The sequence below is a fragment of the Sebastes umbrosus genome, unplaced genomic scaffold, assembly GCF_015220745.1.
Source record: "Sebastes umbrosus isolate fSebUmb1 unplaced genomic scaffold, fSebUmb1.pri scaffold_98_arrow_ctg1, whole genome shotgun sequence".
NCBI lineage: Eukaryota > Metazoa > Chordata > Actinopteri > Perciformes > Sebastidae > Sebastes > Sebastes umbrosus.
In genome coordinates this window covers 40,001-63,713 of record NW_023618543.1, presented here as the reverse complement: position 1 = coordinate 63,713, position 23,713 = coordinate 40,001, and the positions used below count along the sequence as shown (strand labels likewise).

At 47.1% G+C, this 23,713-nt stretch overlaps 2 protein-coding genes and 1 long non-coding RNA gene across 11 annotated transcripts in view; 1 reads left to right on the top strand and 2 right to left on the bottom strand.

Annotated features, from left to right (window-relative positions):
- The window catches only part of LOC119484504 (protein 4.1-like), a 36,746-nt gene extending 19,040 nt beyond the window's left edge, over window positions 1-17,706 (top strand). For 3 of the 9 annotated variants that reach the window (XM_037763350.1, XM_037763347.1, XM_037763348.1), the window contains 15 exons: window positions 505-680; window positions 1,397-1,480; window positions 2,838-2,942; window positions 3,076-3,239; window positions 3,448-3,495; window positions 3,677-3,706; window positions 3,796-3,990; window positions 5,077-5,493; window positions 7,022-7,117; window positions 13,475-13,552; window positions 15,064-15,108; window positions 15,531-15,629; window positions 16,598-16,678; window positions 16,903-17,024; window positions 17,572-17,706. In XM_037763350.1, the coding sequence (XP_037619278.1) occupies window positions 505-680; window positions 1,397-1,480; window positions 2,838-2,942; window positions 3,076-3,239; window positions 3,448-3,495; window positions 3,677-3,706; window positions 3,796-3,990; window positions 5,077-5,493; window positions 7,022-7,117; window positions 13,475-13,552; window positions 15,064-15,108; window positions 15,531-15,629; window positions 16,598-16,678; window positions 16,903-17,013 (1,729 nt within the window). In that variant the 3' untranslated portion in view covers window positions 17,014-17,024; window positions 17,572-17,706. The remainder of the gene's footprint in view (window positions 1-504; window positions 681-1,396; window positions 1,481-2,837; window positions 2,943-3,075; window positions 3,240-3,447; window positions 3,496-3,676; window positions 3,707-3,795; window positions 3,991-5,076; window positions 5,494-7,021; window positions 7,118-13,474; window positions 13,553-15,063; window positions 15,109-15,530; window positions 15,630-16,597; window positions 16,679-16,902; window positions 17,025-17,571) is intronic. The other 6 variants (XM_037763353.1, XM_037763351.1, XM_037763349.1 and 3 more) reach the window with 5 other exon arrangements.
- Window positions 17,707-18,364: 658 nt separating this feature from the next.
- LOC119484507 lies at window positions 18,365-18,608 on the bottom strand. Its single transcript, XR_005206033.1, has 2 exons — window positions 18,545-18,608; window positions 18,365-18,513 (listed from the first exon to the last, which is right to left on the bottom strand). It is a non-coding gene; the product is annotated as an uncharacterized LOC119484507 (long non-coding RNA).
- A 2,423-nt stretch (window positions 18,609-21,031) lies between these two features.
- lama1 (laminin, alpha 1) overlaps window positions 21,032-23,713 on the bottom strand; it is a gene marked incomplete at its 5' end in the record, with an annotated part of 42,046 nt that continues 39,364 nt past the window's right edge. Inside the window, 5 exons of the mRNA XM_037763358.1 lie at window positions 21,032-21,305; window positions 21,564-21,777; window positions 22,326-22,459; window positions 22,548-22,701; window positions 23,689-23,713. The exon at window positions 23,689-23,713 is cut by the window's right edge and continues 125 nt beyond it. Coding sequence (XP_037619286.1) covers window positions 21,130-21,305; window positions 21,564-21,777; window positions 22,326-22,459; window positions 22,548-22,701; window positions 23,689-23,713 — 703 coding nt within the window. The remainder of the gene's footprint in view (window positions 21,306-21,563; window positions 21,778-22,325; window positions 22,460-22,547; window positions 22,702-23,688) is intronic.

Below are 23,713 nucleotides of genomic sequence, written 5' to 3'. Positions count from 1 at the left end.
GACGTAACATAACATAATGTAGCATGACTTAACATAGCATGACTTAACGTAGCATTGCTTAACATAGCATGACTTAATGTTACATAATTTAATGTAACATTACTTAACGTAACATGATGTAATGTAACATGACTTAACATAACATAAATTAACGTAACATGACATAATGTAACATAATGTAATTTAACATCACTTAACGTAACATGATGTAATGTAACATGACTTAACATAACATAAATTAACGTTACATGACGTAATGTCAAATAATGTAACATGACTTAACGTAACATTACATAACGTAACATAATGTAACGTAAACGTAGCATATGATGTGAAACCACAATGTGACATGTGAAACGACATGTATAATATGATACGATAATATAATATAATATAATTAGACATAATATATATATTATATAATATAATACGATAATATGACACAACGAGACATGAAATGATCCGACACTGCCACCCCCCCTACCCTCCCTGTCTGTCTCTCAGGCTGATGTCTCCAGAAGAGACCCCTAAGAAGTTTCTGTCTCTGGGTTCAAAGTTTCGTTACAGCGGCCGGACACAGATTCAGAGTCGCAGAGCCAGCGCTCAAATCTCCAGACCTGCACCGCATTTCCCACGATGCATCAGCAAGAGGAACATTCTGAGCCGCAGCCTGGATGGAGGTACTCATACTGATCATACCAGTACAGGTATACGTACATAAAGGTCCCAGTAGTAGAAGTACTGGTCCTGTTAGTCGTAGTCCTGGTCCCGGTAAGATTATTAAAGGTTCCAGTAGTAGAAGTACTGGTCCTGTTAGTCGTAGTCCTGGTCCCGGTAGGATTATTAAATGTCCCAGTAGTAGGAGTACTGGTCCTGGTAGTTGTAGTCCTGGTCCCGGTAGTATCAATAAAGGTCCCAGTAATAGAAATACTAGTCCTGCTAGTCGTAGTCCTGGTCCCGGTAGTATTAATAAAGGTCCCAGTAATAGAAATACTAGTCCTGCTAGTCGTAGTCCTGGTCCCGGTAGTATTAATAAAGGTCCCAGTAGTAGAAATACTAGTCCTGGTAGTCGTAGTCCTGGTCCCGGTAGTATTAATAAAGGTCCCAGTAGTAGAAATACTAGTCCTGGTAGTCGTAGTCCTGGTCCCGGTATTATTAAAAAGGTCTCAGTAATAGTAATAGTAGTATTTCTCATCCAAGTAGTAGTACTGGTCTCAGTATTGGTATTCCTGTTCTCCGTTTTTGTAGTTCTGGTCCCAGTAGTAGAAGTATTGGTCTCAGGACAACCGTTTTTTTGGGGTGCAGGTTTTATGGATTCAGGTTGAGGGTCCAGCTCTGTGATAGGTCAGTTCTTTCTTGTACTTGTTGGTGACCAGAGTTTCTGATTGGTCCTCAGCTCCAAGGACCACGCCCACATCCTCTTTGATTGGCTCTCCAGCCATCACAATGTCCCCCAAAGCCAACGGTGGTACATATACAGGTAGAGCTCATCACTGCAGTACCTGCAGACTGCAGTAGTTCTGCAGTTGTACTGCTCTGTGATTGGCCACTACTCTGAATGCTTCACCTCCTTCAGCTTGTCAGGGAAAGCTGCTTCCTGATTGACTGGAGGGGCTCTGTTTCATTCAGACACATCTGTGATCAGCTGTGTTCATTTCTGTCCAATCAGCTCTTCTGTTTCTGCAGATGTAATCACACGTAGTCGGACCTCCGACCCGTCTTCAATATCACGATCAGACACGTAGTCGGACCTCCGTCCCGTCGTCAATATCACGATCAGACACGTAGTCGGACCTCCGTCCCGTCGTCAATATCACGATCAGACTCGTAGTCGGACCTCCGTCCCGTCGTCAATATCACGATCAGACTCGTAGTCGGACCTCCGTCCCGTCTTCAATAACACGATCAGACTCGTAGTCGGACCTCCGTCCCGTCGTCAATATCACGATCAGACACGTAGTCGGACCTCCGTCCCGTCGTCAATATCACGATCAGACTCGTAGTCGGACCTCCGTCCTGTCGTCAATAACACGATCAGACTCGTAGTCCGTCCTGCTTCATCTGTCTGAAAGAGGAAAAGGAAACATGTTTTAAAATGCTTGTTTTCTGAATGGAGTCTGGCTGGTCGGGGCTAAGCTAACAGCTAAGCTAACAGCTAAGTTAACAGCTAAGCTAACAGCTAAGCTAACAGCTAAGCTAACAGCTGTGTAACTTTAAAATGATATAAAGTCAAACTGCCATTCAAGATATGTTATTGATGACGTCATCATGTTATTGATGATGTCATCATGTTATTGATGACGTCATCATGTTATTGAAGAAGCTCGATGCTGATTGGCTCTCGCGACTACGCTGCAGGGCTTCATCTCATTTCTTCTTTAGCTCCGCCCCTTTCTCTGAGAGCTCGACAGGAAGGAGGTCTGACTCTCTGTTAGCATTATTAGCATCTTTAGCATAATTAGCTTTGTTATGTTTGTGAACTTTGTTAGCACGGCTAGCACGGTTAGCATGGCCGTGTGGTCACGGCTTCGTGGTGCTTCTGAATGCTGATTGGCCCAGGCTGTCTTGCATGCGCCCTGAGCGCTGATTGGCTGAATGTGCCGTTGTCGTGCCAACGAGCGGTCATGATGCTTTGCTGCTGATAGACACAAGGACAGTGGTCGCTATGGTTACTGCTGCTTCAGCTGGCTGATGGTTACTATGGTTACCATCCTTGTGGTTGTTGACATCACAGCTGATGTGTGTGTGTGTGTGTGTGTGTGTGTGTGTGTGTGTGTGTGTGTGTGTGCGTGTGTGTGTGTGCGTGTGTGTGCGTGTGTGTGTGCGTGTGTATGTAGATATGGGAGCGGGGCTATACGGAGCGTCTAAAGCCATCGCCGTCAGTGACCTCATCACCACGGTAACGCCTGAGAGGACAATGGAGGAGAGGAGCGCGGAGCAAGGTACAAAGAACAACCAATCAGAGGAGAGACATTAGATCAGCTGACTGAAACTAATCAAAACCTCCTCTTGTCTCCTTGTTTCCTCTCCTTGTCTTCTCTCCTCTTCTTTGTGTCCTTGTGTCCTATCTCCTAGTTGAGGAAGTGCTGGTGGTGGAAGAGGAGGTGCAGGAGAGGATGGAGGTGGATGAAGAGGAGCTGCAGCAGCAGGAGGAGGAAAAGGAGGAGGAAGAGGAGGAGACCAGAGCGACAGACATTTCTCAGCAGAGTCCTCCGACTCCTCAGAAACAGGACACCAAGGTAACAAACACCCGTCTCACCTGTCACATCCTGTCTCACCCAGCTCACCTGTCTCACCTGTCTCACCTGGCTCACCTGTCTCACCTGTCTCACCTGTCTCACCCGGCTCACCCGGCTCACCCGTCTCACCCGTCTCACCCGTCACATCCTGTCTCACCCGGCTCACCATTATAATGTTGATTTAGTGAAGATGTGTTTGTGTGTTCAGACTGAGCTGACTGATACAGCTGTTGATGGAGACCTGACTGCAACCGAGGTACACACACACACACACACACACACACACACACACACACACACCGAAACTATGTCTGAAAGCACCTTTATACTGAATCTAACTCCTCTAATATCAACATGTCTGTCTGTCTGTCTGTCTGTCTGTCTACCTGTCTGTCTGTCTGCCTGTCTGTCTGTCTGCCTGTCTGTCTGTCTGACAGTCGGATCAGGAGGAGGACTTGAGGACTCAGGTAAATCTCAGCTCATTATTCTGGATGTCATGATGTCATGACGTCATGATGTCGTCTCCTGACAGACTCAGAGTTTGTTTCTGTCTCAGGAGACGTTGGGGAGTCCAGAGGAGGAGCAGACGCCTCAGAGCACCATCAGCGCTCTCCGACGCTCCTTCTTAGAGGGAGGAGGAGGAGGAGGAGGAGGAGGAGGAGGCATGACAGAGTGGGAGAAACGTCTCGCCTCCTCACCTCTACGACGAGTTGACGAGTCCCCGATGATCGAACCGCTGGAACCAGACGAGGTAAAGAGACTCTGATTATCTGTACATATGAGACACACTGCAGTCTGCTGGTGGATACAGGTAACATACAGGTACCAGACCAGCAGACAGCAGACACACTGCAGTCTGCTGGTGGGTACAGGTACCAGACCAGCAGACAGCAGACACACTGCAGTCTGCTGGTGGATACAGGTAACAGACCAGCAGACAGCAGACACACTGCAGTCTGCTGGTGGATACAGGTAACAGACCAGCAGACAGCAGACACACTGCAGTCTGCTGGTGGATACAGGTAACAGACCAGCAGACAGCAGACACACTGCGTTCACACCGACGGAGGAAACGTTCACACCGACGGAGGAAGCGTCCACACCGACGGGGGAACGTTCACACCGACGGAGGAAGCGTTCACACCGACGGAGGAAACGTTCACACCGACGGAGGAAGCGTTCACACCGACGGAGGAAACGTTCACACCGACGGAGGAAGTGTTCACACCGACGGAGGAAACGTTCACACCGACGGAGGAAGCGTTCACACCGACGGAGGAAACGTTCACACTGACACTATACTAGTTGTACTACTACTAGTATAGTATAGTTATTTAATTACATTCATTTATGTATTTCTGTCTGTCTCTCCACCTGTCTATCTGTCTCCACCTGTCTGTCTCTCTCTCTACCTGTCTGTGTCTCTCCACCTGTGTATCCGTCTCCACCTGTCTGTCTCTCCACCTGTCTATCTGTCTCTCTACCTGTCTGTCTCTCTACCTGTCTGTGTCTCTCTCCACCTGTCTATCTGTCTCTCCAGCTGTCTGTTAGAGAGCTCACCTGTCCTCCTCACCTGTCCTCCTCACCTATCACCTGATTGGTTAATCAGTGTCTGTGTGTATTTGATGTTGCTCACCTGTCCTCCTCACCTGTCCTCCTCACCTATCACCTGATTGGTTAATCAGTGTCTGTGTGTGTTTGATGTTGCTCACCTGTCCTCCTCACCTGTCCTCCTCACCTATCACCTGATTGGTTAATCAGTGTCTGTGTGTGTTTGATGTTGCTCACCTGTGCGCTCCAGGAAGGCGGGGTCATAACATTCCAAGCTCTTCCTCAGCCAATCAGAGAGAAGAGCTACACCGTGGGGCGGAGCTACGACACAGCCTCCGGAAGGGTCGTTACCATGACGATCAAAGACGACAACTCTGACGTCACCATGACGACAGCGAGTATCGAGATGGGCAGGCAGGTCAAAATCCTCCCGTTGTCCACCGCTGATGATGTCATCATAGGGGGACCGTTGATCACGATTCGCGAGGTCAAGACGCCGACCTCGCCGTCGGAGCCGCCGGCCGGCGTCTGTGGCGTCAGCGGTGATGTCATCGGTGGAGATAACCCCAGAGGAGGCGGAGCCTCTGTGATCTCACCCTTCACCTCCCTCCACATCCTTCCTCCTAAACCCCCTCTCAGTCTAAGCCCCGCCCTCTCGCCGGGTCACCTGACAGGCAGGACGTCACCCTCCACGGCCAGAGTGGTACGCTGATTGGCTGGTTGGTGGTCGGCATGGAAACAAGCATGAGGCACAAACACAGTGACCCGGCAGCAACACGTTAACCCTCGCAGCGCTGACGCAGGACGTCGGTTCAAACTGAACACTTCAGCTCTAAAACACTGCAGGCGAGAGTAATCAGATTACTCCTCAGATTACTCTTGTACAGTGAGTGCAGTATGTCCTGAAGCAGTGTGTCCTGCAGAGGACAGTGCGTCCATCAGAGGACAGTGTGTCCATCAGAGGACAGTGTGTCCTGCAGCAGTGTGTCCATCAGAGGACAGTATGTCCTGCAGCAGTGTGTCCTACAGAGGACAGTGTGTCCATCAGAGGATAGTGTGTCCATCAGAGGACAGTGTGTCCATCAGAGGACAGTGTGTCCATCAGAGGATAGTGTGTCCTGCAGCAGTGTGTCCATCAGAGGACAGTGTGTCCTGCAGTAGTGTGTCCTACAGAGGACAGTGTGTCCATCAGAGGACAGTGTGTCCATCAGAGGACAGTGTGTCCTACGGAGGATAGTGTGTCCATCAGAGGACAGTGTGTCCATCAGAGGACAGTGTGTCCTACGGAGGACAGTGTGTCCATCAGAGGACAGTGTGTCCTACAGAGGACAGTGTGTCCATCAGAGGACAGTGTGTCCTACGGAGGACAGTGTGTCCATCAGAGGACAGTATGGAGCTGCAGTGTTCAGTTTAAACTCCCCTCAGCTTCTCCCTTCACCTCCCAGAAGCCTCTTTGTTTCTGCTCATTCTTTGAGGAAGCAGCAGATCGTCTTCATGTCTTCTTTTGTCCCGTTTGTTGGGTTTTCTGTCCATCGCTGGTTTCACTTCCTGTCGGTTGACCCTTCAGTGCTTACTTTGACTTTCTGATGCTTTTCACCTTATTCAGGTCCAATCAGGTCCAATCAGATCCAATCAGATCCAATCAGGTCCAATCTCACCACTGGAATATTTGAATTCAGAATTTAAAATGTCATATTTAAATCCCGCCGTCTGGCCCCCCCCCACAACACGCCGTCTGGCCCCGCCCCCAACACGCCGTCTGGCCCCCCCAACACGCCGTCTGCCCCCCCAACATGCCATCTGCCCCCCCTCAACACGTCGTCTGCCCCCCCAACACGCCATCTGCCCCCCCCCCCAACACGTCGTCTGCCCCCCCCCCCCAACACGCCGTCTGGCCCCCCCAACACGCCATCTGCCCCCCCCCCCAACACGCCGTCTGGCACCTCCCCAACACGTCGTCTGCCTCCCCCCAACACGCCGTCTGGCCCCCCCCACACGCTGTCTGGCCCCGCCCACAACATGCCGTCTGGCCCCGCCCCCCTGCATGGCTGTCAGTTCCTACTAAGACTACTAATGTGTTGTTGTTGTTGTTGACCTCTCTGTCTGTCTTTCTGACATTTCTGACCCGTGCATGTGCGTGTGCGTGCGTGTGTGTGCGTGCATGCATGTGTGCGTGTGCGTGTGTGCGCGTGCGTGCGTGTTTGCATCTGTGTGTGTGCGTGCGTCTGTAGCCTAAACCTACGATGGATGAAATGTCTCCTGAACTGACGGCTCTGCTGACCTCAGCCAGAGAACTGAAGACCTTCAGAGAACACAACCTGCTGAAGGTGTCTGTCTGTATATCTGTCTGTCTGTCTGTATACCTGTCTGTCTGTCTGCATACCTGTCTGTCTGTCTGTATACCTGTCTGTCTGTCTGTCTGCATACCTGTCTGTCTGTCTGTCTGTCTGTATACCCGTCCGTCTGTCTGTCTAGCAGCAGGGTGAGTCCGGTAAATGGGGCCACTTTTTGGTAAATTATTTATTATTGATTGGGTGTGGGGGTCAGAATCAAACAGGTGCAGTTATAACCACTATGACATGCGTTATAACCACTACGACATGCGTTATAACCACTACGGCGCACGTTATAACCACGACGACATGCGTTATGACCACTACGACATGCGCTATAACCACTACGACATGCGTTATAACCACGACGACATGCGTTATGACCACTACGACATGCGCTATAACCACTACGACATGCGTTATGACCACTACGACATGCGCTATAACCACTACGACATGCGTTATGACCACTACGACATGCGCTATAACCACTGCGACGTGCGCTATAACTACTACGACATGCGTTATAACCACTACGACATGCGCTATAACCACTACGACATGCGTTATAACCACTACGACGTGCGCTATAACCACTGCGGCGTGCGCTATAACCACTACGGCGTGCGCTATAACCACTAAGGTGTGCGCTTTAACCACTACGGCATGCACTATAACCACTAAGGTGTGCGCTTTAACCACTACGGCGTGCGCAATAACCACTAAGGTGTGCGCTTTAACCACTACGGTGTGCGCTATAACCACTAAGGTGTGCACTTTAACCGCTAAGGTGTGCGCTTTAACCACTACGGCGTGCGCAATAACCACTACGGCGTGCGCTATAACCACTACGGCGTTCGTTATAACCACTACGGCGTGCGTTATAACCACTACGGCACGCGTTATAACCACTACGGCGTGCGTTATAACCACTACGGCGCGTGTTATAACCACTACGGTGTAGGGATTTGGCAGTGACAGGTTTGGTTATTAGCAAATTAATTAATAAATAATAATAGAATTATTAATATTAATAAAGATTATCAATAAACATTAATAATAAATTGGGCACCACCCTGGAATCAGGGACCAATAACCAAAACGTTAATATAGTCTCATTATATATGCTAAACTATCAATTTGGAACGTTGATTAATATCTATAACCAAAATAGATAGTAAAGGTTGAAGGATATCGGAGTTCTTGACATAGCAGAGGTTGGCATTATTCACTCTTGTACAACATTAAAGAGACCAGCATGTATATTCCACAAACATTTATTTACAAGATAATAAAGGTTTAAAACACAATATTAATCTAACTAAATAACTAAACTAAACAAACCAAACAAAGTGTGTAAGCATGTGTGTGTGTGTGTGAGAGAGAGAGCGAGAGAGAGGGAGAGAGACAAGATGGCTTCTTGTCTCAAGATGTCTGCCTACAGACAAAAGGGGCGAGCACTGTAAAACTACAAAGATGGCGGGATCAAAGATGGCCGCCAACATGTCACCACATGACCTCTTTGTTCTTCTGAGCACATGTGCTCTGAAGAACAGAGAGGGGGGTGATGTGGGGGTTAAGATTATCTGGAGCTGTATGTTTATGATTAACTAATTCAGTTTCTGTACGTGATCTTAATGTGTGTTAGATATGCAGTGGGTTAGAAAAGATGGTTAGTTTGCATGCAAGACCTTGTCTATGTGAAGCATAAACTAAACACATCAGATGTGGCGAAGCCAGCTACCCGAATATCATCACTACAAATAATATCAAAACAGTCAAACTCAATGAATAACATTAAACCAAATCAATACAAGTACATTCTAGAAATCAAAGTTGAACAGTCTTGCTCAGCCATGTGCAATTGCTACTGCTAAGGTAAGCCCAGTACGTTACCGATCCATGGAAGAAAAGGGTTTGTAAAACCATGTGTTGAAGTTGTGGTTCCAAGTCAAAGATGTCGTCTTTGCTGTGCTCAAATCAAGTTGTGCAGATTGGAGGAAGCTGATCCCTCCAATACTTCTTCCCAGCAGCTTGATAGCTTGGTGCTAACTTCCTTGCAGTTGTTGCTTGAAGTTAGTTGGTCAAAAGGCAGGCTCTCGCATCCTCTGCCTTAAAGGTTCCTTGTGTTCCTATGGCTGTTTCCCAACATGCCATAGATCAGAGAGCAGAGCTGCTTCTGGTCTGGATAGCAGCAGCTCACCTCCACAGGTCAGGAGGTGAGGAGAAGGAGCAGGAAAGAGAAGGAACAAAGAGATTCCTCTGGTTTTGTCCTGGGTGAATTTCACACCTCTGTGTGAATGCTAAAGTAGCCAATGACTACTGAGCTTAGTCCACAGCCAATGGCTGCATGACTCAAGGATCCTGAGAAGCATAGTTCATTGTCTTTGCCACCAGAAATGGTAGGTCCCTACATCCCCCCTTTTGGTCTTCAGATGTGTATCATCCTTCAAGAGCAAAACAGAAGGTTGAACAGTTCACAGGTCCTTGGAAACAACCTGGGGGTTGTACAGTCCAATCCCTGGGGACAACTCCAAAGTTGTTAAATCCATGATTGAAAAAATTCATTCAACAGTTCATTCAATGTTGTAACGTCTGGGCAGTTCATTAACCAATTGGGCATTGGTTAAGATTATCTATCCTGGCTAAGCAAGAACAGTCCCTAAGTTACAAACCAAACTAGATAAACAACAACAACAACAACAGCATTGCATAAAATACATAACTATGTTTCTCTGTTAGTTATAGGGTTAGTGAAGAACAGGAATGTTAGAGGTGTTAAGTTGTTACGGTGAGATGCGGAGAGTGTCACCTAAACAATGCGGACAGGTGTATGACTGGTTCTGTACAGTCATAACGTGGTGTCCTAAGCTAGTGTTGTGCACTAGTGATCTCTAAACAAGATACTACCATGGAGTTGGTCCAAGTGTACTTGTAAAGTTGGACAGTGGTGTCTGAGTTGAGTTTTTGCTGTTGCTAACAAACTCAAGCTTTCCCTAGTAACTGCAAAAGAGGAAAGGAAAATTAAGGCACCGTTATCTAGCGTCAGTTAGCTAGGTGTTAGCTAGTACCGTGGGAAGATAACTCTGGATCTCTCGTGCTTAACTCGTGGCTCAGGGCTGTAACGCTCCAGGTAGCCAGAGGTAGAGAGGCACTCAGAGTAGCTATCACTGTCTGCTAGATTATATCAATGTTCTGAACCTTGTTCAGAGTCTGAAATGTGGTCAGAGATGCTGAGGTCATCGTCAGACCGGTCACGCCAATTCTGGGACAGAATTTCAGAGTATGGCTTTCTAACACTTCTGTTGTGTGAATGCCTATCTCTACGCAACTGGGGGACATGGCGGTTACGCTCAGTGTCCTTATGCAGCCTTTTGTGACCCCCCTTCGACCTGTTGTGAAGGTGGTCTTTTGAGGTGGCAGATCTGCTTGACACGTCAGTGTTTGAGCTGGTGGGCTCAGCTGGTTTACAACCCTTTTTGGAGATGAACAGAGATTCCCAAGCTATCTGTTTCATCTTCCTTAACTCACACAGTGAGGGTTTACCCTCATGCGTCCTCAGTACGACGTGAGTGCGTACACAGGGATGCAGGTTCTGCAAAAAACAAGGACTTGAAGAAGGCGTTTTCTTCTAAGCCTGGTGCATCCTTACCTTGGAAGTATGCATGCCTTAAACGTTTGTAGTAATCTCTAGGATTCTCACTACGTGAATGTTTAATTTGAAGGGCTGCAAACATCGCTGAGGTCTCGTCAGCAGTAGAAGAGAATTCTTCTATCAGTGCATGACAAAGCTCACTATAGTCATTTCTGACACTGGGAGGATGTGACTGTATAAACTTGTGCACAGCTTTAGAACTGGTTTTCCACACAAGTTTAACTTTCTCCTTTTGGGTGGTGTGTTGCAAGTCAATTAGATTGTGATCTAATTCCCTAAAATAGTCATCAATGTGTTGATCACAGTTGTCTGGATCAAAACATTCGATGTTTTTAGCTAAAAATTCAAGCACTTCATGGCGGGGACCCTGTGGGGTCCTTTCTGCTGAAGGCGAGACTAAATTAGCATTACAATGCACTCGTGCATCATATGCTAAAGTTCTCTCTGGCTGAGAAGCAGAGGCTGAACAGCTGTCATCACCCTTGTGACAGAGTGGAAAGGAGGCTGAACAGGCTGAACTTTTGGAAGGAGGAGCACAGGTGAAAGTGTCATTTCTCAGTGGCTGAGAAGAACATGTGGCAGGATATCTTCTTGAAGATAAACTACATGTGTCTTCACTGTCAGTTTCACAACAATAAGAAGTCAGGTAGCTGTTCACTCTTTCTCTCAGTGGAGGTTGAGGAGCTGACTTCATTCCCAAGGACTTTGAGTCGGATGGAGTTCCTTCACTTCTGAGTGGAGAGGGAGTTAACCTCTCATCAAGTGAGGAGAGTGAATCTGAGTAGCCAGAATCACAGTGACTGACAGACTATGCTGGGGAAAGACATTCTAGTCTAAGCCCTAACAATTTCTCTTTGTATTGAAACAGATCTAACTCTGCTGAATGCAGGTCTTCTAAGTAACGCATGGCTTTCTTATCAGCTGTCTGAACTTCATGGAGTAGACTAGCATTTTGCGCTCTTAGGCTATCTACCTCTTTTTCCAGGGCTGCTTTACTCTGAACGGCAAGACTAGTTGCCTGTGGAAAATCAGAAGCAAGCATTTCAACAATGAGTCTTGGGATACGGTCTGCGCATCACACCTGTCTGTGAGGAGCAATTCTATTTCTTTCCTGCACTCACTGAAACTCAACCTGCTGATGAGTTCAGGGCAGCCAGGGTTTAGGTTCTGTGATAGGGAAGAAATAAAAAGCTCTACACAGGGGTTATCCATTGTTATACCTGGAGTAGCTTCCTGTGGAGGAGAGGCAGCTAAAGCACCAACTAGTGACTAGTGGGCATCAAACAAAAGGGGCCAGTAAAGTAAACAAAGGTTTACAAAAGAAGTTTGCTTACACACAACATGCACTAACTGAGATGCATGGCAGTAACAGTTGTGATGATGTTTCTTAAAGGTGACTCAAGCTGGAACACGTGGAAGTAACAGCTAGGTGCAAACTTTATATCACAGGGCTGGTAGCACTCTGTGGCTCTATTTAACCCACTCAGGCTGGACTGCTTGGCAGTTACACAGCCAGGTACAAGCTCTCTATGTTACACAGGGCCGGTGGCATGCTGTGTCATTAAAGGAACACTTATATTAACAGCAAATTATGACAACTAGACCAGGTTGCATTGAATACTTGGTATTCAAATGCTGAACCAAAATCCTTTCAAGCAAAAGCAAATCTCTCAAATAACAATTCTCACCACAATGTACTTGTTTAAAAGTACAACTGGACTTCTACTCCTGTGGAAGATTAGTGGTGTAGATTGCAAACACAGTGTTTTTTTTTAATTATGCTGAAAATTAATATTGCACAATTATGAACAATATTCCAACAAAAATACTATGCCTCACACGGGGCACCAACATGTAGGGATTTGGCAGTAACAGGTTTGGTTATTAGCAAATTAATTAATAAATAATAATAGAATTATTAATATTAATAAAGATTATCAATAAACATCAATAATAAATTGGGCACCACCCTGGAATCAGGGACCAATAACCAAAATGTTAATAAAGTCTCATTATATATGCTAAACTATCAATTTGGAACGTTGATTAATATCTATAACCAAAATAGATAGTAAAGGTTGAAGGATATCGGAGTTCTTGACATAGCAGAGGTTGGCATTATTCACTCTTGTACAACATTAAACAGACTAGCATGTTTATTCCACAAACATTTATTTACAAGATAATAAAGGTATAAAACACAATATTAATTTGCTAATAACCAAACCTGTTCATGCCAAATCCCTACAACGGTGCGTGTTATAACCACTACGGCGTGCGCTATAACCACTACGCCGCGTGTTATAACCACTACGAAGTGCGCTATAACCACTACGGCGCCTGTTATAACCACTACGGCATGCGTTATAACCACTACGGCGTGCGCTACAACCTCTACAGCGTACGCTATAACCACTACGGCGTGCGCTATAACCACTACGGCATGCGTTATAACCACTACGGCGTGCGCTACAACCTCTACAGCGTACGCTATAACCACTACGGCATGTGTTATAACCGCTCGCGAACACTCGATGGTCAACGTTGTTATGAGAATGTTAATGAGATGAACCGAGCCGTCTGATTGGTCCAGACTCCGATTGAATCTGTTGCTGAAGATGACATCATTCCATTAATGACTACAACAGTTGTAGCCCCACCCCCTCACACCTTTCTCTCTTCACTTCCTGTTTCAGACGTCAGAGAAGGTGGAGACGGTCTTCCTGATGACGGAGCCATGTGACCTGGACCAGCCAATGGTGGACCAGCCTCAGGTAGCAACAGGAAATCTTGTGGGCCCGCCGCCTAGTAACCCCCCGCCCCCTCCACCGGGGGCCTGCATGACGCTTGTTGATGATGTCACAGAGGAGTGGGCTAGTGATGATGCTAATGATGCTATCCAGGCTAATGGTCCAGCATATAAACACGAGGTCAGTGATGATGATGATGTCAGTGATGAGGACCCTAGTAGCCAGGCTAGCGATGCTAGTGAAGATGCTATCAGTGTGTTAGCTCAGGCAGCAGTGGAGGAAGCCGTGGAAGCCGCAGTCAGAACGGCTCAGCGCCCCGACGCCAACAACGCTAATCAGGATAGCATTAATACTAACTTTGCAGTTAGCCACGGTGAGCAGGAGGTAACTACCAGACCCGGTTCTGTTCTGGGCTCTCAGCGTTACCATGACAACCAGGACTCCGACGACTCAGAAGAGGAGGGAGGGTGGAGGTCCAGAGAAAACTCCCCTCCTCCCTCTTTACCCCGCTTAGGGCGCCCCCCCTGTTCAGCCAATCAGACACAGCCATCCGACCACAGTGATGACAATGATGACTCCAAACCTCTGCAGGAGGTAACACCTGAGACAGAACCTGCCCCAGTTGAACCTGCTGCCCCAGTTAAACCTGCCCCAGTTAAACCTGTCCCAGTTGAACCTGCTGTCCCAGTTAAACCTGCTGCCCCAGTTAAACCTGCCCCAGTTAAACCTGCTGCCCCAGTTAAACCTGTCCCAGTTGAACCTGCTGTCCCAGTTAAACCTGCTGCCCCAGTTAAACCTGCCCCAGTTAAACCTGCTGCCCCAGTTAAACATGCCCCAGTTAAACCTGCTGACCCAGTTAAACCTGCCCCAGTTGAACCTGCCCCAGTTAAACCTGCTGCCCCAGTTAAACATGCCCCAGTTGAACCTGCCCCAGTTAAACCTGCTGCCCCAGTTAAACCTGTCCCAGTTGAACCTGCTGTCCCAGTTAAACCTGCTGCCCCAGTTAAACCTGCTGCCCCGGTTAAACCTGCTGCCTCGGTTGAACCTACCCCAGTTGAACCTGCTGCCCCAGTTGAACCTGCCCCAGTTAAACCTGCTGCCCCGGTTAAACCTGCTGCCCCGGTTGAACCTGCTGCCCCAGTTAAACCTGCTGCCCCAGTTAAACCTGCTGCCCCAGTTGAACCTGCTGCCCCGGTTGAACCTGCTGCCCCAGTTGAACCTGCCCCAGTTAAACCTGCCCCAGTTGAACCTGCTGCCCCAGTTGAACCTGCTGCCCCAGTTAAACCTGCTGCCCCAGTTGAACCTGCCCCAGTTAAACCTGCTGCCCCAGTTAAACCTGCTGCCCCGGTTGAACCTGCTCCGGTTGAACCTGCCCAAGATATTTTAAACTATAATAATATAACTTATATGATATTATATGAATATCATATAAGTTATATATTAATATAAGTTATATTATATTAATATAATATAAGCTATATTATAATAACTTGTAGAGTTTATTAATAATTGCGTGTTGTCTGTGTGTTGGTCAGGAGGTCCCAGTGATGAGGAAGACTCTCACATATGAAGCTCCCGGGGTGAGAAACACTAGAATATACAGATAATCAATAATAGATCTAATTACAGGATGTATTGATCTGAGCTGATTGATCTAATAACAGGATGTATTGATCTGAGCTGATTGATCTACTTACAGGATGTATTGATCTGAGCTGATAGATCTAATAACAGGATGTATTGATCTGAGCTGATTGATCTACTTACAGGATGTATTGATCTGAGCTGATAGATCTAATAACAGGATGTATTGATCTGAGCTGATTGATCTACTTACAGGATGTATTGATCTGAGCTGATTGATCTAATAACAGGATGTATTGATCTGAGCTCAACTGACTTCATGTTTTCTACCTGCAGCAAAAACATTCCAATACCAGATCAATAATGTTTTAATGGTTCACCGTATTGATCGATTGATTGACAGATTTGTGTATTTCAGAGCCACGGGGACTCCGATCCTCCTGCAGGGTTACTGCTGAGCTCCCAGACCTTCACCGCCGAGACCTCCAACACTACGACCACCACACACATCACCAAGGTAACCATGACAACCAATACCACCACATACATCACCAAGGTAACCATGACAACCAATACCACCACACACATCACCAAGGTAACCAAGACAACCAATACCACCACACACATCACCAAGGTAACCATGACAACCAATACCGCCACACACATCACCAAGGTAACCAAGACAACCAATACCACCACACACATCACCAAGATAACCATGACAACCAATACCATCACACACATCACCAAGGTAACCATGACAACCAATACCACCACACACATCACCAAGGTAACCATGACAATGACTACACCACACACATCACCAAGGTAACCATGACAACCAATACCACTACACACATCACCAAGGTAACCAAGACAACCAATACCACCACACACATCACCAAGGTAACCATGACAACCAAAACCACCACACACATCACCAAGGTAACCATGACAACCAATACCACCACACACATCACCAAGGTAACCAAGACAACCAATACCACCACACACATCTCCAAGGTAGCCATGACAACCAATACCACCACATACATCACCAAGGTAACCATGACAACCAATACCACCACACACATCACCAAGGTAACCATGACAATGACTACCACCACACACATCACCATGGTAACACACATCACCAAGGTAACACACATCACCATTGTAACACACATCACCATGGTAACACATCACAATAGTAACACACATCACCAATGTAACACACATCACCATGGTAACACACATCACCGTGGTAACAGAGTAATTCAAACGTTTCAGTAAATCTCTTCTCTGTTGGACATCAGAGGAATTGGAGCAACAGAGGGATTCAAAGTGAAAATATTTATAATGTAAAACATGAAATGTGACGAATTCTGAAACCCTAACCCTGACCCTGACCCCTAACCCCCGACCCTGACCCCTAAGCCCCGACCCTGACCCCTGACCCTGACTCTGAGTTTTATTTCTCTTCAGACAGTCAAAGGAGGAATTTCAGAAACCAGAATCGAGAAGCGAATCGTAATTTCTGGAGACACAGAAATCGACCATGACCAGGTAACGTTCAATAAAACTTCATTATCATTGACCCGCACCTGCTCAGATTAAACCGGGACAGACCCGCACCTGCTCAGATTAAACCGGGACAGACCCATACATAACCGGATCAACCCGGGACAGACCGGTACATAACCGGATCAACCCGGGACAGACCTGGGGCTGGTCTGATCAGGGTTAATCCTGACCTGGACCAGGTTCTGACCCTCGTGTCTCTCTTGAAGGCTCTGGCAGCAGCGCTCAGCGAGGCGCGGAGGCAGCATCCTGAGCTGTCGGTCACACGAGTTGTCGTCCATAAAGAAACAGAGGTCTCTCCTGATCATGTGATCGATTAGTGACATCACAGGTAACAGGTGGACTCTCGTGCTGGATGCTGATTGGCTGGCTGGTGCATGGCAGCATTCATAACATTGAGTTTGCATGTTTTACACAAATGTTAGTTTTCAGGAACATGAAGTTCAATCAGGAGAGACAAAGGTTCTGATTGGAGGAACCACAGAGGACAGGAAGGAGTTAAGGCGATCAGTTGGTGTGAGGAGCTGATCACAATCAATCAAGAGGATCATTGATGAATCATCATAGTTTAATATGGCCGCCAAAAGGCAACACATTAAACAGTTAACCATTAATGCTATGCTAACATGCTGTGCCAGGTGAGGCAGGGGGCGGAGCCTCTGGTTTTACACTGAGGCTCCGCCCCCTGCTGTCCACCTGAACCTCTGGTTTTATATTGAATCCAGATGTTCAGTTCGTCTTCACGTGACAGTGGTGGCATTAGCATTAGCATGCTATGCTATCAGTCTGGACAATGCTTTTAAGCTTGCTGCGCTATGCTAATTAGCATGAGCATGAAGTCATCCTGAAGTTCACAGCTGCTTCTGTCTCTCTTTCAGGACTGAATCTAGAAGCCTCTGGTGCATTATGGGAGTTGTAATCCGGACTACGGAGCCACTGACGGACACTGAGACACTGTTTGCAACGGATGGACTAAAACTGAGGATTCACTCACACACACACACACACACACACACACACACACACACACACACAGCACCTGTCTGTCTGACCGGGGGCGGGGCCAATAGCTGAGTTAGCTTCAGGGCAGTTAGCATAGTTAGCATTAGCATTAGCATAGTTAGCATTAGTTCAGATTAGTATGATTAGAGCTGAGAGACAGACAGGCAGACAGACGACTGAGAGACAGACAGGCAGACAGACGACTGAGAGAAAGACAGGCAGACAGACGACTGAGAGACAGACAGGCAGACAGACGACTGAGAGAAAGACAGGCAGACAGACGACTGAGAGACAGACAGGCAGACAGACGACTGAGAGACAGACAGGCAGATGAGAGACAGACAGACAGACAGCTGAGAAACAGACAGGCAGATGAGAGACAGAGAGACAGACAGACAGACAGACAGACAGACAGATGAGAAACAGACAGGCAGATGAGAGACAGCTGAGAGACAGACAGACAGCTGAGAGACAGACAGACAGACAGACAGACAGACGAGAGACAGACAGACAGCTGAGAGACAGACAGGCAGATGAGAGACAGAGAGACAGAGAGACAGACAGACAGATGAGAAACAGACAGGCAGATGAGAGACAGAGAGACAGCTGAGAGACAGACAGACAGACAGCTGAGAAACAGACAGGTCACCCCCCCGACAGGTTGAAGCAGTCTGATTGGTTGGTCGACTCAGGAAGACAGCAGCTTCATGACACATTCAGTAATCAGTTACTACCTGTCTCACCTGTTGAGGTCACCTGACTGACCCCTCTCACCTGTTGAGGTCACCTGACTGACCTCTCTCACCTGTTGAGGTCACCTGACTGACCCCTCTCACCTGTTGAGGTCACCTGACTGACCTCTCTCACCTGGTGAGGTAATGGATCTCCTGTTTCCTGAAATGTAAATAGCATGATGCTAACACTAGCCGCTCACTGTATAGCAGCTAAACCTCAGCTCTGTATTTACCCATAATGCAATAGTAATGTGCCATTCTTTCATCTCACCATGGAAACCGCGTTATCAATTATTTTAGTCACCTATGTATTTATTTATTGATCTATTTATTAATCTGTTTGTACGTAACCACAGACTGACCTCTGACCTCTCCCCCTGGTGTCCCCCTACAGACTGACCTCTGACCTCTCCCCCTGGTGTCCCCCTACAGACTGACCTCTGACCTCTTCCCCTGGTGTCCCCCTACAGACTGACCTCTGACCTCTCCCCCTGGTGTCCCCCTACAGACTGACCTCTGACCTCTCCCCCTGGTGTCCCCCTACAGACTGACCTTCTGTGTTTTGTTTTAGTTTTCAGTTGTGATGAATCTGTCTTCACTGAAGTCAAATAAAACCTTAATAAAAGACTTCCTGTCAGAGTTCTTCTGTTCAACAGGTTGAAGAGTCCAAGCGGTGGTGCGTTCAGGGTCAGTAGAAGTTGTTGAAGCTGCGGTGATGCGTTCAGGGTCAGTAGAAGTTGTTGAAGCTGCGGTGGTGCGTTCAGGGTCAGTAGAAGTTGTTGAAGCTGCGGTGGTGCGTTCAGGGTCCATGTGAGAGTTGATTCAGACTAAAGATAACTGAACTAAAAGGTTTGATGGATCTCAACAGAGACCACGTCACTGATTCTTATGAAAGATGTTTGAGACTTCCTGTTTTAGTCTACGGACATTCTGGACCTTCTAGACATTCTGGACCTTCTGGACATTCTAGACCTTCTGGACATTCGGGACCTTCTGGACATTCTGGACCTTCTGGACCTTCTAGACATTCTGGACCTTCTGGACATTCTGGACCTTCTAGACATTCTGGACCTTCTGGACATTCTGGACCTTCTAGACATTCTAGACATTCTGGACCTTCTGGACATTCTAGACATTCTGGACCTTCTAGACATTCTGGACATTCTAGACATTCTGGACCTTCTAGACATTCTGGACATTCTGGACCGATCAAAAGTCAAAAGATTAAATTAATTTCAGAGTGAAAATGTTTTCATTCTTTTACAGCCGGTAAAAATCATTAAAATTGGTAAAAACGTCTTTTTGGGATTTTAACGGTCGAGTTTCAGATATCAACATTCAGAATAAACATCAGGCCAACATCTACTGATCTTCTCAACTCCACTTTGTGTTTTCTCGGTTATCAGCTCATAAAGTTCAGTTCGGTTCAAACAAAACGAACCATCAGAACCATCAGTTCAAAGAACCATCACAACCATCACAACCATCAGAACAATCAGTTCAAAGAACCATCACAACCATCACAACCATCAGAACAATCAGTTCAAAGAACCATCACAACCATCACAACCATCAGAACAATCAGTTAAAAGAACCATCACAACCATCACAACCATCAGAACCTTTAGTTCAAAGAAAAGAAAGACTCACGGTTACCATGGTGATGTCATCAGTCAGCTGCCTCCGGAGACGGTCATAACGGATCGGGGACCGACTCTCGGGGCACTAACACCTGAATCTGAGTTAAACGCCGGTCTGAGACGAAGAGACGAAGAGGAGGTCTGAACTTCTCCATGCTCTTCACCGCCATGCTTTCTGCTGGGGGGGGGGGGAGGGGTGCTTCCCGTCCTACACACACCTGATCTTCATCACCTGATCTTCATCACCTGATCCCTGATCTTCATCACCTGATCCCTGATCTTCATCACCTGATCCCTGATCTTCATCACCTGATCTTCATCACCTGATCTTCATCACCTGATCTTCATCACCTGATCCCTGATCTTCATCACCTGATCTTCATCACCTGATCCCTGATCTTCATCACCTGATCTTCATCACCTGATCCCTGATCTTCATCACCTGATCTTCATCACCTGATCCTCCTCACCTGAGAGCTTAAATGCCTCCCTCTCCTGGTCAATGCTAGAACTGCATGCAGTCGTTCACTGTGTGTTATCTACAGATACAAATAAAACAAACATCCCATAATACCAAGACCAGTGGGAACACTTTGGGATTAATTAGAGCACATCTTGTTTAATTCACTGAAATGTGTCTGTGAACAATAAAGGTTGTTCAAATGGTTGTTTATCTGTAAATGGGTGTGTGTGTGGTAGAACTGTGTGTGTGTGTGTGTGTGTGTGTACGTGTGTGTGTGTGTGTGTGTGTGTGTGTGTGTGTGTGTGTGGTAGAACTGAGACAAATAAAGAGATTTATTTACCAAAGAGCACGAAAACAAAGTCATTCAGAAGAATGTGATTAAAGCATGGAGCCCACCTGGCTCAGGTGTGCCTTCCAACACATATATATATATATATATATATTTATATATTTATATATATATTATATAGAATTGAATGATTGGACACGGATGAATGAATGAATCTTCAGATGATTTTTAATGTAGAAACATTTACAGATCAAAGATCAAAGTTACAATAATCATCTAACAGACAGTAACTATTCTCTGTGGACCAATCAGAGCTCAGCTGGCCGTTGCTCGGCAACAGGACACGAGTTAGGAGTGACGCCCAACAGGAGGTGGGCGGAGCTCAGGTCCAGAGCGTCACTCAGGTGAGACTTAACAAGCTGCAGGTTCCTCAGACAACCTCTGAACCTGGAGCTGATCGACAGGCAGTTCTGTTTAACACCCACTGGGACAGAGAGAGAGACAGGTAGACGGGTAGAGAGACAGGTACAGAGACAGGTACAGAGAGGGAGACAGGTAGACGGGTAGAGAGACAGGTACAGAGACAGGGAGACGGGTACAGAGAGAGGTAGAGAGACAGGGAGACAGGTAGAGAGAGGGAGAAAGGTAGAGAGACGAGGAGAAAGAGAGGGAGACAGGTTAGTAGGAGTAATTTACAGGTGTCATCATGTTTGTCTTCACCTGTCAGTGAGTAGTGTCTCACCTGGATAGCCGCCCAGGTAAACAGGGTTGTTGGTCTCGGCAGAGGTGGATTGTGGGTAAGGGTTGGGGGTGGTGTAGCTCCGCCCATCTACGCTTAGACTCAGGGTGTGTTTGGTTTTTCTGGCGAGCACCCGGTGCCACCGTCCATCACACAACATCTGACCAATCGAACGTACCGACACTCGACCCGCCCCGTTGTTGACGTTAAACACCAGCTGAGGAAAAACACAGGTAAACCACTCTAGATAGAACCATTATACACAGGTAAACCACTCTAGATAGAACCATTATACACAGGTAAACCACTCTAGATAGAACCATTATACACAGGTAAACCACTCTAGATAGGACCATTATACCCAGGTAAACCATTCTAGATAGAACCGTTATACACAGGTAAACCACTCTGTTAGAACCGTTATACCCAGGTAAACCACTCTAGATAGAACCATTATACACAGGTAAACCACTCTAGATAGAACCATTATACAAAGGTAAACCACTCTAGATAGAACCATTATACACAGGTAAACCACTCTGTTAGAACCGTTATACACAGGTAAACCACTCTGTTAGAACCGTTATACACAGGTAAACCACTCTAGATAGAACCATTATACACAGGTAAACCACTCTGATAGAACCGTTATACACAGGTAAACCACTCTGTTAGAACCGTTATACACAGGTAAACCACTCTAGATAGAACCATTTTATACACACTCACACACACATATACACACACAGGTAACTCTCTGCTCACCTGTCCATTGATCATCTCCAGTCCAATGGCGTCGACTTTCGCGCTGCTGATTCCCAGAAACATTCCTTCTGACTGGCTTGTTCGAAATTCCAGAGACACTGATACGTCAGAGCCGACCTTATAACCATCACGCACTGGACACACACACACACACAGATCAATACTCTGATCATGTGATCAGATTAAAGCAGGATGTATTTTCTTTCTTTATGTTCAACTCACGGAGGGCGGCGTATCCACTGCCGTTAAAGTAACTTCCTGTCTGGTCATTGGTGAAACAGGAAGTGACATCATGCTGTGAGGCCGGCTGGGACAGATCCAACATGGCTCTGTTCAGACTGACGGAGCGAACGCAACCTGGAAAACTGCTGCTGACCTGAGAGACAGGAAGCAGAGATGTTACAGGTAGTACCGGTACAGCTCAGGTGGTCACCATGGCAACCTGTGAGAAACACCTGGCTCGTGGTTCTGCTCAGGTGGTCATCATGGCAACCAGTGAGAAACACCTGGCTCGTGGTTGTACTCAGGTGGTCACCATGGCAACCTGTGAGAAACACTTGGCTCGTGGTTCTGCTCAGGTGGTCACCATGGCAACCTGTGAGAAACACCTGGTTCGTGGTTGTACTCAGGTGGTCACCATGGCAACCTGTGAGAAACACTTGGCTCACGGTTGTACTCAGGTGGTCACCATGGCAACCTGTGAGAAACACTTGGCTTGCGGTTGTACTCAGGTGGTCACCATGGCAACCTGTGAGAAACACTTGGTTTGCGGTTGTACTCAGGTGGTCATCATGGCAACCTGTGAGAAACACTTGGCTTGCGGTTGTACTCAGGTGGTCACCATGGCAACCTGTGAGAAAACACCTGGCTCGCGGTTGTACTCAGGTGGTCACCATGGCAACCTGTGAGAAACACTTGGCTCGTGCTTGTACTCAGGTGGTCACCATGGCAACCTGTGAGAAACACTTGGCTTGCGGTTGTACTCAGGTGGTCACCATGGCAACCTGTGAGAAACACTTGGCTCGTGGTTGTACTCAGGTGGTCACCATGGCAACCTGTGAGAAACACTTGGCTTGCGGTTGTACTCAGGTGGTCATCATGGCAACCTGTGAGAAAACACCTGGCTCGCGGTTGTACTCAGGTGGTCACCATGGCAACCTGTGAGAAACAGCTGGCTCGTGGTTGTACTCAGGTGGTCACCATGGCAACCTGTGAGAAATACTTGGCTTGCGGTTGTACTCAGGTGGTCACCATGGCAACCTGTGAGAAAACACCTGGCTCGTGGTTGTACTCAGGTGGTCACCATGGCAACCTGTGAGAAACACTTGGCTCGTGGTTGAATTCTGTGTCCTGGTGGACTCACGTTAATCCTCCTGGTAGTGTGTGTG